A 13,853-nucleotide genomic window follows, 5' to 3' on the forward strand; every position below is an offset into this window, starting at 1 on the left:
TGCATCAGTTAACTGGGAAATGTCCCCAAAGGAGAGATAGGAAATAAGGTTTTTTTTTTTTTTTCACTTTCAGACCTCAAGGCAATGAGCAGATTTGTACTGTTCAGCGATATTCATTCTCCAGCTTTTTCCAGAATAAGGGAGCTTCCCAAACATAATGGCACACATAACTCATTTTCTGGCATTTTTCAGCCTAGCAAAAAGAAGAAAAACAGAGCTGGGAATTTTCTGCAACTGAGTCCAAAACAGCCTGCAAGCTCTCATAGCAGTCCTCATTTCCATAATGTGTATAACCCAGATGTTTGTCAGCCACTTTTATCTCCACCTTGACACTGGGCATTTTACTCTTTGCTGGCTTGCAGCTCCATAAACTTAATTAATAATCATTAGGGACAATAAAAGAAGATAGAAACTGATTTTCTGTGGTTATCAGTAAAGGTCAATATTTTCCCTCTGGCTTTATTTGAGATTTTTTTTTTATGATGTGTAAATCATAAAAAGGGTTTGTGTGCTTGTGTTTAAATCCAAGCCAAAATAAAACTCCGACACCTAAGTCTTGCCTGAAGATCTCTATAGAGCATGGAGTGTATTTTCTATAATATGAATGAAAAAAAAATGTAATGTTTCCTTTTTTCCTACACTCATCTTTTTTAAGATATAATTTTATGACTTGTTTTGCTTTTGTTGCTTATGGTCTGACTCTTACGGTAACATGTTCTTTTAATTCTAACTTTGTGGGACACCTAGGTGGCTCAGTGGTTGAGCATCTATCTGCCTTCAGCCCAGGTCATGATCCTGGAGTCCTGGGATCGAGTCCCAAATCGGGCTCCCTGCAGGGAGCTTGCTTCTCCCTCTGCCAATGTCTCTGCCTCTCTCTGTGTGTCTCTCAAGAATAAATAAAATCTTCAATTCTAACTTTGCTTCTAAGGCATATTATATGTCCATGAATCAAATAACCTACATTTTCAGTGAATCATGTATATATAAGGAAGCATTCCTTTGTAATCTTAAAGGTTCCTGTTATAATAATATAATAATATCATAATTATATAAATACAATATCACTATCATAATAATTTGTAACAATATGATAAAATAACATGTATTTTACTATAATAATATGTATTTTACTAGTCTTATATTGGATCATAGTAACATTTTGAAAATACAGTATAATTATACAATGAAATTACTCATTTATACTTGTGGAACAAAATGACATTAGTTATATTTATAGATAATTTTTGCCTTTTGTCTTTTACAGGCTGAAGAAAAGGCTCATTCAGAGGTAAAATTTGTAGCATTTTTGAATTTGATGCTTTGTGTACACTTGTGATGAATGCTTCTACCAGTAGAGGGCTCTGTGATACAGAGGCATAGCTCTCCAGCATAGCTGATAGACGCGATCCTCTAGTTGATAAATGGTCTTGGGTGCTTCCTCATAAAGAAAATGAAAAGAAGTTCTTAAAAGCAAACTCTCCTCTCACATTCTAGAATGGGGTTTTATATCAACAACTAACCATCGCCTGCAGTAGTAAGCACTCATTAAACCCAATGAATGAATGGATGTGTGGTCTTTCTCGCTTATTGTCGTCTCTTCTCACCAATGCCTATGAGACTAACTGCATAGGATTAATGTAGTGTTGAGTCTTAGGCACCACATCTCCACAACAGAAGGTCCCAGCATCCCAGCCTATCTCTTCATGCCAGGACTTTGCTGTTCTGACCACCACTTTATGTCTAGCATGCTACATTGTTCTGATCACACACGTTTCACAAATACACACTCTGTCGCAATCATGCACAGGTCAGGTTGCAACCTGGAGAGTGTTCTTTTGGTTTCCCTTTGTAAAAGAATTGTCCTATCCCAGGAGAGCAGGACTTTAATTAGGCCTTTATTCAAGGTGTGGAAGTGACTATTTGATAGGTTGACACTGAGGCAGTCAGACCACAGAGAAAACCAGTGTCTTGGCAGCAGCCTTTGCAATGGAACTCCTTGCCTTACCTTGCCTTTAAAGTAAAATTTGTGCTATGCTTAAAATATTGAAATAGTATTGGTTATAGCAATCTGATGATCTAGACCAAAAAAGTAAATATGGTTTAAAAGAAAAACTATACTATTTTATTTATGTTGCATGGACGGGACAGTGCTTCTAATTTGGTCATAATGTGACTACTGAGGTATTCAAATGCTGCCTATTTGCCTGATTAGTACTTACCCGACTCCCCTTTGTATAATTCCTACCCCTAATGGGTCATGGTTTTCTTTAAAAAATAATTTACATTACCTTAAGTTTTCCTAGATTTCATTGTAAAGTATTATGTAATGTAATGGAGATTATTAATTTGAGAAAGGCTGTTTGAATTTGTATTGGTTTAAGATAAAATAGGTGGTCTGTTTTCTGGGACTATCTGTGGTCATCATCATTCAAATGCAAGTCAAGTGCTATTTGGGGCTAGTGAACCTCTTAAAAAAAAAAAAACAGGAGTGAAATGGAATCACATTTGCTGAGATTATAATAAATGTCCACTGTCTCTGCTTCCAGCTTAAAGTTCACAGCTCCTTTTTGACTCTCGCAATATTGACTACCATTTTTTTTCCACAAGAGGGAAAAAAATAAGACAGTTAATGGACTATGTCAAGAATGCTCTTTCAAACTGAGATAGTATTCCAAATGTCCAGCCACAACAATAGAAGACTTCTTTTCACAGAAATGAGAAGAATTAGAGTAGAATATTTGGCATCTGAGTAACTAAAATCCCTTGAGACCAGAAATATACTTACAGACTTAGCCTCAGATGGTTGTAAATGTTTTACCCTTACTAATCTGTGTTTACATGTTTTAGCAACATGAGACATTCAGGTTTAACTGCAGAGAATACTTATATTAACAATTTAAATGTGATATGAAATACTCTCCTTTTTCTGGTTCAGTTTTATTACAATGTGAACTTAGCTAAGGAAGAAGACATTTTAGCGTATTAATTTTGTTGGCTTATCTTATTTGAACAGTATTACTAATTTTTCTGCTTACTTTTAAACTATAGGTAATCTATAAAGCATTACTATTCTGAGTTAATAGTAACTCTGTGAATAAAAAGCATTACAGAAAGATTTGGGAAGGGTTCTTTGAGTGTTAGCCGTTGAAACTCCAGCTAATAAAATTATTTCCAAATATGGACTCATTACTTGTGGAATTAGAGCCATCTTTCAGTGACTAAAGGATATTCCACAGCTTCTGAGAAGTTGCCAAACTACAGAAAATTAAAATAAGCACACACCAAAAAAACTGAGTATTTTTGCTAAAACTCCATGCTCAATGCCATGCTAGAACATTCAGTACTTTTTGCTAAAAGAAGACCCAGAAAAAATGTGTCTATGTATATTTAATTTTTAAAAAGAAAAGATCTTACTGCCTGAGTTTTGTTACCACAAATTGCCTGAAGTAGGAGAATTAATAGAGAAAATAAACTTGATTCTTGAGTCAGGCAGATGGGGCAAGAGAGCAAGCAAACATCCTTTAATTTGCAAATTTGGGTCCTAACCTTGAACAGTCACTTACCACTCTTCTTAATAAGGGCATTTGACTATTACTGTGTAGCTAGTGTTCACATTTCTTTGTTTTTTTCAGGAATTTGTGCTGATACACTAATTAAGGGGTTACATGAGCGAAATATAACATTTACTTTCTTGGATTGAATTCTTAGTTTTAAGTAAAAATATAGTATATTGAATTGATTTTTTTTAAACTATATTCAGCAAATCCACAAACTGCGGCGAGAGCTGGTTGCATCACAAGAAAAAGTTGCTACCCTCACATCTCAACTCTCAGCAAACGTAAGTCACTTGTGATTATTTTTCGATATATCTAAACAGATATGTAAGTAGTAAATGGAATAACTTTAGCAACAGATATACAAATTTTAAATGGTCAAAAATAAAGTCTTCAGTCAGTCATATGAAGGTAAACTTTCCTGCATACTGAGTATTAAAATGTAAACCCAAACTGATGTGGTTAAAAGGCCTTTTGTTTCTTCTAAGGTTGGAGACATTAATCACAGTTACAAGGGTTATTTCTTATGTCTTTTTTTACTCTCCATAGATTTTTTTTTTCCAGCCACAATATGGTTGGGGGTTGATAGTGATTAACTCTGGACGATAAAATATTCTATGTGCCCTGCCTTCTTCACAATTTACTGGGCAATTAGTTAAGCATCCAATTAATTATATAAAAAAATTAACTTAGCATGACATTTGAGTATCTGAGCTATGTTATAAATGAGAGGTAGTTCTCTTAAAAATTTTGGCAGCCTTCTCACAGCAGTTTGGCCACCTGAGAATGGCAAAAATGACGCCAGTGGTCATCAATAGTATTAACATTTATTGAATATCTTTCCACGAGCCAGGGAATACTCAGAATAGATGGAGAATAATACAGAACACGTGGCATGGTGCCTGGTCCTGAGGAACAGTAGTGTTAGGAGCACCAGTGAGGGGTAGGGAAGCTCCCGCTGTTTTGCCATTTGCCTTGCCACCTTCATCCAACACTAATCTGTTCAGTTGAACCATGTAGCTTTGGGCCTCTCGTCTGCCTCACCGATCTCTACTCTCCATTGAGGTTTTCTATGTCCCAGACAAAGCATGACATAGCAAGAGAGACATAGCAGGTGTAGTAGGCCCACGGGGTATGACTTGACTAAGAGAGATTTTAAGGATGAAAATTCTTGTGTCATACAACTTCCACAGCATAGAAGTGAGTCATTTCACTGACAGTGTATTCATTTTATGACTGTATTTGAATTGATTTTATCTTTTCAATGTTGGGAGGATACAATTAATTTTGGATTGCCTATTTTTATAGATTTTGGGGGATCGTTAAAAATAATAGCAGGTTTTAGAGAATTGTTAGGCAATACTGGAAGAGACAACAGAATTATTTAACCCATATTTTCCATCTAAGAAGAATTCTTAAAGAAATAGTTCAGAAGAAACTATAAATTTTATACCAGACTAGATGAATAAGAGTATAAAACACTCTGTCTACATTCCTGAATCTGTACCCAAAGGACAAATGACAATGTAAATGCCAACACACTGGGCTGTATTTATCTGCAACGAGGAAGGCTCAGTGGCAGACCCTACTCGTTGGATGGTCAAGATACTTATAGATGTCTTTAACGATTAAAATTGAAGGATTTTATTTTTATTGTGTAAATGTCTCTTGCATGGGTTTATATATTCAGACATTAATAATAAACATCTGCTATACGTTACGGAATTTTTAAATTCCATAAACAATTTTTAAACTATTGCCATTTAAAAAGCTTTACATTATGTGCCTCTTATATTAAAAAGGAAAACTGAAACTAAAAAAAAGTCTGTAATAAAAAACATATACTTGTTTTTCCCTCAGACACCCTTCCTAAACATGGTTGTTGGTTTCTTTTTGGGGGCCTGGGTGGTGGAGGGAGTAGAGTTGACACACAGTGTTGCATTAGTTTCAGGTGTACAGCTTAGTGATTTGACCAATGTATACACTATCCTGTGTTCCCTGCAAGAGTTGCTGCCATTTGTTCCATTACATCACTATTACATTATCATTGACCGTATTCCTTAGGCTCTGGTTTTTATTCCCGTGACTTACTCATTCTGTAATTGGAGGCCTGGATCTCCGTCTCCCCTTCACCTATTTGCCCATTGCCCGACACTTTCCCACAGGCAGGCATCAATTTGTTCTCTATATTTATAGGTCTGGTTCTACTTTTTGTTTGCTTGTTTTTTTCCAGATTTCATTGATGAGTGGAATCAGCCATTTGTCTTTCTCTTTTCTTTCATTTGCACTTCACTTAGCATAATACGTCAATATCCATCTATGTTGTCTCAAAAGGCACAATCCCATCCTTTTTTATGACTGCGTAATATTCAATGGTTGGTTTCTTATGCTTCTTTTCAGTGTTGATCTTTTGAAGAGATATATGCAGTACACACTTGCAAAGGCTTGTATACACACATACACACACACATACAGAGGAGCAACCAAGTTTTAACCTGAGGAAGCAGTCCTGAAATATGACTCTGTACCATTGTTTGGGAAAGGAGCAAAAATTTTTTAAGAGTGACAGCCGTTGGCTGCCTACTTCTGCTCCAGTCATGCATGCCACACTGATTATCACTGATGTGTTTTCATGACTTTGGCTCATGTAGTCTCAGCTGAGCATCAATATGACCACCAGAGGGTGAAAATTGGTTTTGGTGGTAAAAAAAATTTACTCTTTTTTTATGCATAAAGCACAGTTATTCATAGAGTACATGGACAGGTATCCATCATATCTATGGTATTAAAGTATCATGGAGGAAAGGGGTGATTAGGAAAAAAAGCATAGAATATTTCCTCGAGGAAAATAAAGAAAAAAGGAATGAATACAGAATTAGAGCAAGTAGTGTCAAATAGGTGATTTTATTTATCAAGTTCTAGTCTTAGAGAAGATGCCCAAATGTCTCCAGCTTCCCCTACCCACATCTATGTTATCTTAACTGTGCCTTTTGCTCACAGATGGGAGCCTAAGTTATATCCTATTTTGCATGCCTTTTTTTTTTTTACTTCATAATGCATTTTATAAATCTTCTTAAATCACCTCAAAGCCACCCAAAAAACTATACCTAGCAACTTTATTTTTTAACAGTAAAGAACATTGCAAACAACTAAAATATACCTTCAGGAGTTGTTGGGTAAAACAAACTCATGGATTACCACTCAGCCGTCTTATATATCTATGTCAACTTGTATATTTAAATATACAAACTTTTTTGTACATTTAAAAATTTGAATTACTCATGAATTATCTATTAACTGCAAATTATCTTGAACTTTCTTTGGCATTTGATTTATAATGTCACTTAAGTTCCCATAGAGCATAATGAGCCATCAAAGGATTTTTTAGTTAATATTTTATTTTTTCTTAGTTCTAAAAAATACTGCATTTAAATTTCATTCAGAGAATATGCTCAGATATCCAAATTAACAAATTCAGATATCTGTTAATATCTATTGATGTATGTAATATATACATGTAATATACATGTGCAGAAGTTAAGTTAGTCATAAGACTGAATAAAATTATTTCTGTACAGAACTCTTTAAGTCAAAAACTATTTTTAATCTTGTAATCTTTTTTGGAAGTAGGAGTAAACCTTGTATTGTTTTAGTTTATTTAAACTGCATAAGATCACTACAATGAGCATTATTGTATAGAAGTGAAGTAGTAAAACAGCCATGATTTTTATAAGGATGAATTACAATGGATTTGGTTCTGTAGAAAATATCATTAACTGTTAACTTTTTATTTAATGATTATTTAAGTATCCAGATAATTTATTTTTTACTCAATATATAAATCACTCTATCAGGACTAAAATGATTCTCCTTACTTTGGGGAATTTTTGTTGTGTTGTTAATTGATCTGTCAATTGATCTGTGTTTGGGCTTGACATAATTATATTTTTTTTCTGACATGATTATATTTATATGGAATCCACACAACAATCCATGTTTTAATTTTTAAATTTGAAACTTACCTGCTTCTCTATTAAAATGCTTTTTTCAGAGGCACCTGGGTGGCTCAGTGGGTGAGCATCTGCTTTCGGCTCAGGGTGTGATTCTGGGGTCCTGGGATCAAGTCCCACGTCGGGCTCCCTGCATGGAACCTGCTTCTCCCTCTGCCTGTGTCTATGCCTCTATCTCTCTCAGGAGTAAATAAATAAAATCTTAAAAAAAATACATATATATATATATATATATATATATATATATATATGCTTTTTTCCCCACTTTGTTAAAAGAAGCAGCAGTAGGGGTGCCTGAGTGGGGTAGTTGGTTAAACATCTTACTCTTGGTTTGGGCTCAGGTCATGATCTCAGGCTTGTGAGGTCAAGCCCCAAGTCAGGCTCTATGCTCAGTGTGGATTCTCCTTGAGATTCTCTCTCTCCCCCCCTCTGCCTCCCCCTGGCTCGCATTCTCTCTCTCTCAAATAAATAAATCTTAAAAAAAAAAAAAAAAAAAACACACAGCAGTGGTAAATTAAAAAGGTGCCCAGCCAACTCACTTTTCGTTTGACCGGCAGGGTAAACCTCAGTAGAATATGCGGTGAATCTTCCCATCCACTTGTCAGATTCTCTGATCACAGAGCTACATAAAGCCCTGGGAGGACTCTCTGTAAAGCACTTTCTACTAGGATGTCTTTAGAAAGGAAAGAGGGTATGTTGGCAGGTGCTACTGCCTGACCTCCCCGAATCAATACAGCACGTGAACAGGAGGAAAAGAGGATCCCACCAGCGAGCAACTGCAAATGTATGGCCATATCCTACAGTCAGCCAGCCTCCCAGCCTCTCACCCACACCTTCCTACTGTCAAATCAGGTGCTAAGCATTTGTTGGCATGATAATATATTTTGTTGATGAATCTCAGCTCTTACATATTTAGAAGTAGGCACTAAGGCTAGTTATTATTATCATTTTCAAAGATACCACTGAATGAATATGTCACAAAACAGAGGGTCTTTTATTTTTTATTTTTTTTATTTTTATTTATTTATTTATTTATTTATTTATTTATTTATTTATTTATTTATTTTTTGCCTTTCAACACATAGGTCTTTTAGCCAAAAATCTCTCAGGTGTTCTTTTGTTTAGGATTGTGTCCTGTTTTTTTGTTCTATTTAATATGTCTGTTTTTAAATTTTTTTAAAATTTATTACTTTTAAAGATTTTATTTATCCATTCATGAGAGGCACACAGAGGCAGAGACACAGACAGAGAGAGAAGCAGGCTCCATGCAGGGAGCCCCATGTGGGACTCGATCCCAGGACCCTAGGATCATGCCCTGAAGGCAGACGCTCAACCACTGAGCCCCCCAGGAGTCGCATATTTAATATTTTTATACATTCTGGCAGTTACTCTCGTTTTTCTGTATCTCCTTTCACAGAAAACAGTTTTGCACGTATTAACAATGACAAACACTGAAGGAACAATTTAATATTGTGTAAAAGAAATGTGAAACCTTATTTATGATACCTTCAGAGTCCTTTTCAGTTCATCTATTGATTTTCAAATGTAAAGTCACTTTTATATACATCTCCATATAAATCTCTATATTTTTTTCTGGTTGATGGACTGTCATTAAATTCTGGGTGAATAAATATAATGCTGGCACTTTTTCATAATCTTTCATCTTACTGTTTAGCAGCACAATAATTCTCTTTATGTAAAGATTCAGATTATATTCAGATTATATTATAGAATTCCAAAACTAAAGACAGTGTATATTAGAAATACCTTCCCTTACCTAATATTCAGTTGTGTCTATTTTATTCCCTTGACAGTCTTCACCTAACACAAGTCAGGGAATATTCATTATCATATTGATACAGTTTTACTCTGGCTTGAAAATTATGCAGCTACTAAGAGAAAAGTCGAAACCAAGTAAACCATGATCAATAATCCCCCTAAAAATCCACAATTTTAGAAAAAGTCACCATTTTATTAAGTTTTTCAGATAAGATCTAATGTCCTATTGTCAATTGCTTTTGCTTTTCATTTTCTCTCCATTGAGGTGAGAAAGATCATCACTGGTAGTAATGGTTTCTATTATTTGTTTCTTGTACTCTTTCCATTAATCCAATTGGTGAGAAATTTAACCTTGTATTAACTCAAAGTAACAAAGTTAATCTGATAACCGAAGCCAAGGCAACATAAATTTAAATAAAGCAGTATTTCACTGACACATTTCTAGCATATTTTTCATGAAGAACAATGTGACTCAAAATGTTCTTTGGTAACTGGTTATACATTTTCTTATGAATAATTAGTGAACATCAATGTTCCAAAGATTGAAAACTGACATTCTCATAGCGAACATTTTGTATTAACTAATAGCTACAAAATACAGGCAGTACATTTATTCAGCATATTCACATTCCTACTTTCTTTGCCATATTTTAACTCTTGTTTAACTGAGAAAATATGCAAAGAAGGTAAAGTTTAAATTTTCATCCAAGTTTATACATTCAAGTTTATATATCCAATAATTAAGCCTTACAGTTGTTTTGGAGAATTAAAATTGCAATATTGAGTAGATTCCTGCATTACTTTTAGTAAATATTAATGGTGGTTTTCGGCCAGAATTTTCACTATTCTAAGAGAAAATGAGCAATTTTATTTTAGGATTTAGTAACCCATTGTATATAATGGGCAAATATATTATAAATCATGGCAAATGGGCAAATATATTATATTTGGGCAAATATATTATAAATCACATGGAGCAATGCATTACAGCAAAATCTAACTACTGCTACGCACCACATGAGTGACTCTCAGAAACACAATGTTAAGAAAAGGAGAACAGTCACAAAAAAATTGTTGCCATATGATTCCATTCTGATAGTTTTAAAAATAGACAAAGCTAAAATATAGTGTTTAGGGATGCAACTAAAAAGAGAAGTAAGAAAATCATTACCATAAGTGCTTATCTGTGGAAAGGGAGAGGGGACAGTAGTAAGAGAAAGATAAGGGAAAATTTCTAGGGTCTTCACTTGTCCTATTTTTTGACTTGGCTGGTGAGTGTATGAATGTTCACTGTGTGAGAAAACAATGAGCTGTGCCTTTTCATTTTGTTCACTTTTAATATGGTTTATATGATTTAATATGCTTTTGTTCTCTTTTTAAATTTTCTTACAATAAAAAGGTTACATATGAGAGAGAATGGAACATAAGCTAATTTCTGATATATGAAGCCTGATGCAATGATATTCCTTATCACTGAAAACATTTTAAGCTCAAGATACTATCCCTTTTTCTTTTGAAAAAAAGAGTATTATTTATCATATTAAATCTGCTAACTAACCTTGGAGTATGATTCTCATGGTTGTGCGTGTAAGAGAGAGAGAGAGAAAGAGAGAGATTTGGTGGGAAAATGAGATGGAGGCAGGAGAGAGTGGAAAAAGAATAAAAGTTTGTATCGGAGGACTGAAGATTAATAGAAGAAGTATCCTCCACAAATTATCTTTCTCTGTATTGTGTCAGGAAAAGGAGGGGAGCAGCACAGGATAAGCTCAGAGCTAGGAACGAGGACGCCTTTGTATCGTGATCATAATGGAAGGGACTTGTACCTTCTAGCTGTTACCAGTAGTGGAATATACACTTCTTTCTGTTACGAATAATGGAATAAATTTCTAGTGCCCTAATCCTTTGGACTCCTGCAATCCATGTGATAATGGCTACCTCAGCTTTTCAGCTCTGTGATAGTTACAAGGTGATATATTTTAGTAAGTCCTTTTCCTCCTTTCTCTCAAAAATTAATCTTTGGCCAACGGTTGCCAAATTTCCCCCCCACACACACACACATAGTTTATTATCGATGTAGGTTGTAAAATAAATTCTATCGTCATGTCTTTGTAAGGGCACAATAAAAGTAGATCGGTTTAAGGTAACACACCTGTAGTTCTCCTCAAGCAACAGTGAGAGATTGAAGCACCTCTTCGTGCTTAATATTCTGTGGGTGAAGCTGATAGATAATGGCATGTCAACAGAACCTGGCCTATTTTAGAGCTGTAAGATTGTCAAATACCTCTTAATCATAAGAGTTTGGGTTTTATCAAAAAAAAAAAAAAGAGTTCGGGTTTTATACTGCAATAAGTGTAACTCCCTGAGATTTAAAAGAAAACCCGAAAGCCATGAAAACTTAAATAAAATATGACTGAATATTATTTCTAGCTGGCCTACCTGCACTTCCTTCGTTGAAGGGAATAAAGTAGCAATAAAAGCCCTTTTATTGTAAAAAGTTTGGAAGGTGAAGACAACTCTTTCTGATACCATTCTTTGTAAGCACGAAGAGAGGAAAGGTAACGTTATAGCTGTCAGCAGATGTCTGACACTAGAAGGAGAGTATCGGTACAATAAAGGAGCGAACAATATCTTCAAAGGTCATCATGGAGGTATAAAAATGAGAAACATTTGTCCATTGACTATTGCAGGGACCTCCTCTTGAGCTTTAAGTCTAAAAACTTGGCACCTCAGAAGTGTGTTCTGTATTTTGGGTGTCAAGTCCTCTGTGATATGCAAGTCAGAAGGTGTTATTATTTGAAAAATACCATCCCTTTTCAGAAGTTGAATTCACATTAAATGTCAAGAGACGGAATTTAAACTGAAGTTTAGAAATGATAAACAAAGATTTATGTTAAGGGAGAGTCATCACTGAAAGCTAACGGTGATGGTCATAGTATTTAAAAAGTTTGAATACCTGAAATTGAGCATTTTATAAAATCAAGAGTTTTCATCCATCCATCCATATACAAGGTTCTGACATTTAAAATGTGTTCCTTCCATCTTGTTCACAGGCTCACCTCGTAGCAGCTTTTGAAAAGAGCTTAGGGAATATGACTGGCCGGCTGCAGAGTCTAACCATGACAGCAGAACAGAAGGTATGTTCACGAATTACCACAGGGGCTTGAAATAAGACAGCAAGTTGCGTAGGATGTTTAAACAATGCATGACCTGCAGCTCCTTAAGCGTAATACTGGAGGGGATCCATTCCATTCTAAATTGGAAAACGGCAAGATAATACTTTTTCTTTTCAGATTTTAAAGACTTGTGATTCAGTTTGATCCATATTAGGACACACACACACACAAGTTCTTTCCAGGCAGTCTATTATTTTACTTCTGATTGGACCTATTAAAAGAATACCAAATGTTAAGAAAGAGAAACAGTCGTATATGAGAAGAGTTAGAATATTCTGGGAACAGTTTGTCATGCAGTTGACAAGAATTGCACTCTGACAAGCATTTTCACAAACGCATGGTCTGTTGTAAGCCCAGATAGAGACCATGGCAGTAATCGGAGATACCGGTGGAGAAAATCTGGAGGAGATGCGAGGACTCTCTAAAGTCAGGGGACTCTTGTTGCAACGTCTGTGGGCAAGAGCCTGAAACACTGACCCTGAGCTGAAGTTTAGAAATACGGAATGCTACAGGAAGATTTGTGTCACTTGGGAGTAATGAAGTCTAGTTGGCATCTGGGGGTGCTGTCTTTGAAAAGTAAAGTTAACTCATATCAAAAACTTGAAAATAAAGTCACATCCATTTTATGGAGGGGAGGGGGAGAAGAAATTCTAAAAAGAAAGAAACAGAGAATTTAGTTCACAAGACAGACATAATCAAAAAAGTTCATTTCGCCGAGAAAGAATCTGGACATTTCCATGGGATGACCAGTAACTTCCCTCTCTGCCGTGACTTCGGTGACCCTCACCTGAGTCCTTGGATGGGTGTTAGAGACAGATGAAGTCTCTAAAAGTGTATGGAAACATTCGTAAAAACTGCATATGTGCATCATATGAGCAGATGGCCACAGTTTTCGTCTAATTTCCAAAGAGATGCAAAACCTAAAAAGCTTTGGGTATTTTCAGAATCAGTACCTAGATCTATCCTTAGAGATGGCTTCGGTTTTGTCTTCAGTTCTGTAAAGTATGTCATTAGCATTGGAGAACTAGTGTGTGTTACCATTTTGTCAGTTTACCATTTTTTAAATTAAAAAAAAAAAACCTGAATGAACAGCCCAATTAAACTAAAGAGAAAATCAAATATTCCTGTGATAGCCTGCTGTAATTAGCAAACTCTATTTTCTTCACCTTTTCATTCTCCTATTTCAGAGAATCCCCCACCCCTGAAAGAGAACACTGTCCATCCCCGTCAGGGGATCTTCCCTGTAAGGGAAGATGACAAATGCCTTTTGAGCAAGGGATTTTATCTTCATCTTTCATCATACCACTTCACTATGTAACCTAAGAGCTTAGTAAATA

The 13,853-nt window shown here is 35.3% G+C and overlaps 1 protein-coding gene across 10 annotated transcripts in view; it reads left to right on the forward strand.

Moving 5' to 3' along the window:
* Positions 1-13,853, forward strand: part of NAV3 (neuron navigator 3) — a 355,345-nt gene that overhangs the window by 287,392 nt on the left and 54,100 nt on the right. For all 10 annotated transcript variants that reach the window (XM_072772862.1, XM_072772863.1, XM_072772864.1 and 7 more), the window contains 3 exons: positions 1,265-1,288; positions 3,761-3,838; positions 12,394-12,477. In XM_072772862.1, the coding sequence (XP_072628963.1) occupies positions 1,265-1,288; positions 3,761-3,838; positions 12,394-12,477 (186 nt within the window). The remainder of the gene's footprint in view (positions 1-1,264; positions 1,289-3,760; positions 3,839-12,393; positions 12,478-13,853) is intronic.

This window comes from Canis lupus, chromosome 13, assembly GCF_048164855.1.
Source record: "Canis lupus baileyi chromosome 13, mCanLup2.hap1, whole genome shotgun sequence".
Taxonomy (NCBI): Eukaryota; Metazoa; Chordata; class Mammalia; order Carnivora; family Canidae; genus Canis; species Canis lupus.